The following is a 3,656-nucleotide window of genomic DNA, read 5'->3' on the forward strand; positions in this document are numbered from 1 at the left end:
CTTTGTAGACCAGGCTGGCCTTGAACTCAGAAATCCACCTGCCTCTGCCTCCCGAGTGCTGGGATTAAAGGCGTGCGCCACCACGCCCGGCTGAGAAATCTTTTTTGTTTGAGATAGGGTGTTTAGCTCACACTGCCTTCAAATTCTCTATAGAGCTGGTGATGATCTTGAGTTCTTCTGGTCCTTTTGCCTCTGCCTCTCCAGTGTTTGGGTTTCAGGTATGTATCATCACACTCAAGTCTATCTATGCTAGGCATGGAACATGAGTTTCATGCTGGCTAGGTGAGTGTGTACCTATCTACTGAGCTACATCACACCTCTTAAACCATTTTTGCTTCTTCAAACTAAATTCAGATACATGTAGTATTTTTTCGACTGCAATCATGTAAACAACTTTTACCTGCATTGGGAATTCAAACATTGGGTGAGACCGCAGCACTCACTGACTTGCTAACCTTTAGTTCCAAGTTATGTCTGTGTGATGGGTGCTACTTTAAGCTTCTCATTTCTTTTCTTTAAGACAGGGTTTCTCTGTGTAGCCCTGGCTATTCTGGAACTCACTGTGTAGACCAGGCTTCCCTTGAACTCACAGAGATCCTCCTGCCTCTGCTTCCTGAGTGCTGGGAGTAAAGGTATGCGCCAGCACCTCCAGGCAGTTTTCCATAGGAAAGATTCACACATAGCGTATTTTGTTAGGATAAAAAATATTGCCTGTTTTCATCCTTCTGCAGGTTTTGTGGGAGCTAGAAACCTTACGCCTCGTGAGTCACTTTGAGAAGTCCATGAAGGCAGAAGCTGAAGCTGATGATGATTTATATATAGTAGACAACAATGGAGAAGAACAGCTGTTCGACTGTAGTGGCCAAGATTTTGAAAATAAGCTTCGAGTTCCTCTTTTTGAAATACTGAAGTACCCTTACTTACTTCTGCATAAGCGTGTTAGTGAGTATCTTGGGTGTATAAGTTTAAGAGTTGGAGTTGGGACTGAAGAAACGCTATAACATTTAAGAGCGTGACAGCTCTTCCAGAGGATCTGGGTTCAGTTTCCAGCACCTACATGGTGGTACACACCTGGTGCACAAATTTATACATACAAAAACTTTTACACATAAAAAATTTAAACGTAATTGGGGGTCTGTTGGGCCTGGAGACAAGGCCTGGTGGTTAAGACACCTACTACTTTTGCAGAAGACCTGGGTTTGATCACCAACCACATATCTCATAACTACAGCTCCAGGAGATTTAATGCCCTCTTGTGGCTTATATGGGCATATATCACAGTCATGTGATATACATACATATGTACTTGGGTATATACTGGTACACACACACACAAACACATAAAATAATACATGTAAAAAATAGTCTGAGTATAGCTTAATGGCAGAGTACTTAATTAGCTTGGTATATGTGTGAGGTCTTTGGTACAAAAAAATTTTTTTTAAATTTATCTGAGATGAAAATCATTTGACTTTAATATATAGTTAGGATACTCAATATTTTGTGGGAACTGGAGAGATGGTTCAGGGGTTAGGAGTAATGGCTGCTCTTCCAGAGGTCCTGAGTTCAATTTCCAGCAACCACATGGTAGCTCACAACCATCTGTAAATGGGATCTAATGCCCTCATCTGGTGTGTCTGAAGACAGTGACAGTGTACTCATAAATAAAATAAATAATTCTTTACAAAAAAAAATGACTTAATACTTTGTTTTCAGACAAATTGGAGTGAGCATGGTATACCCATTCTACAGTAAGCAGGTTTTGCTGTAATTGCATTTCTTACTATGACTCTCTGTCCATCCAGGCTGGCCTCGAAATCAAAGTCCTAGCTTAGCCTCCTGAGTTGGAAGAAGTGTGGGCCAACATCTATACCAGGTGTAAAGAACACACACATTAGGACATACAGTGTGCTCAGTAGTTACACATGTGCTATGTGGCCGTGACTAATAACAACACATTGAGTTGGTTACATTTTTTTTCTTAATCCAAAATAGTCTCTCTGCACACACATGGGTGTTTGTTTTGGTGGGGTACTGGGGATTGAACCAAGAATTGTGCACACCTTAGGCAAGCACGCTATATCCCTAGCTGCCTTTTATTTATTTTATTATATGTGAGTGCACTGTAGCTGTCTTCAGACACTCCAGAAGAGGGCATCGGATCCCATTACAGATGGTTGTGAGCCACCATGTGGCTGCTGGGAATTGAAATCAGGACCTCTGGAAGAGCAGCCAGTGATCTTAATGGCTAAGCCATCTCTCCAGCCCCTCTCTAGCCTTCTTAGTATTATTTTGAGACAGCATGTCACTAAGTTGCCAGGCTGGCCTTGAATTCACTCTGTAGCCTGGGCAGGCTTTGAATTTGAGATCCTTTCACTTCAGCCTCCCCAGGATATGGGATTTACAGGCTCATGCCACCCGACCCATCTATACCCTTTCTTTTGCTGTGTGTCTTGAGAATGCATAGTTGCACTATAAAATACACACTTTATGCAGTTTTTATTTTCCTTTAATTATTAAAGTCCTTTTGAAACAGGGTCTCTCCTTGTAGCCCTGGCTACACTGGTACTGACCATGTAAATCATGCTGGCCTTGATCTCTATAGAGATTCACCTCCCTCTGGGACGTTGGGATTATATAGGCTTGTGTCACCAAGTACTTCTTTTTGATTAGATACATTACTATATTCCAAGTAACTTGGTTTTTAAACTGAAGATCTTTTAAACATTTTCACTTAATATTTTTTATGTGTATGAATATTTTGTCTGCATGTCTGTCTGTCCACTTCATATATGCAAGTACCCAAAGAGTTTGGAAGATGTTTGACCCTTTGGAACTGGAGTTAAATTAAAGATCGTTGTGAGCCACCATGCAGGTGCTTGGAGTCAAATTCCAGGTCTTCTGGAAGAGTAGTTAGTGCTTTTAACACCTGAGCCATTCCTTATGCCCTTTAAACATTTATTTAAAAAAAAAATGTATCCATAAATGAATGCCAGGGCTGGAGAGATAGCCCCGCAGTTAAGTGCACTTCCTGCTCTTGTAGAAGACCTATTCAGTTTCCAGGTTCTACATGGCAGCTCAAGGTAACTCCAGACTCAGGGGATCTGACAGCCCACCCTGTTCTGATCTCTGTGGGCACAGATCTTTTTGGTGCACAAACATGTGTGCAGGCAAAATATTCATATACGTAAAGATATTTTAAAAATTTAAAAATCCATAAAAGCGTATATAAGCTTATAAAAAAGTATTGCAGCAGTTCCCAGTAGGCTGATCGAGTCATAAATCATCCTCCAAGCCGGGCGTGGTAGCTCATGCCTTTAATCCCGCCCAGGCATGCAGATTTCTGAGTTCAATGCCAGCCTGGTCTAAAGAGTGAGTTCCAGGACAGCCAGGGCGATACAGAGAAACCCTGTCTCGAAAAAAAAAAAAAAAAAAAAAAAAAAAAAAAAAAAAGAAGAAGAAGAAAAAGAAGAAGGTTAGAGTATGGATCTTGGTAGCACCGGAAAACTATAGAAGTTCCCCAACTTTTAGGTGATAGAATTATAGCCCTCATGCTATAGAATTAATGCAGAAGAGTCGCAGACTTAATATTTACTATGAGTTTAAAGATGCTTACTCTGCAGGAACTCTGACTAGCAAAGGTTATCTCCTTTTTA

General features: G+C 40.9%; 1 protein-coding gene across 5 annotated transcripts in view; it reads left to right on the forward strand.

Annotated features, from left to right (window-relative positions):
- Positions 1–3,656, forward strand: part of Setx (senataxin) — a 57,821-nt gene that overhangs the window by 5,235 nt on the left and 48,930 nt on the right. For all 5 annotated transcript variants that reach the window (XM_021156936.2, XM_021156942.1, XM_021156939.2 and 2 more), the window contains one exon: positions 732–942. In XM_021156936.2, the coding sequence (XP_021012595.1) occupies positions 732–942 (211 nt within the window). The remainder of the gene's footprint in view (positions 1–731; positions 943–3,656) is intronic.

The sequence above is a fragment of the Mus caroli genome, chromosome 2, assembly GCF_900094665.2.
Source record: "Mus caroli chromosome 2, CAROLI_EIJ_v1.1, whole genome shotgun sequence".
In the NCBI taxonomy this organism is placed as follows: domain Eukaryota; kingdom Metazoa; phylum Chordata; class Mammalia; order Rodentia; family Muridae; genus Mus; species Mus caroli.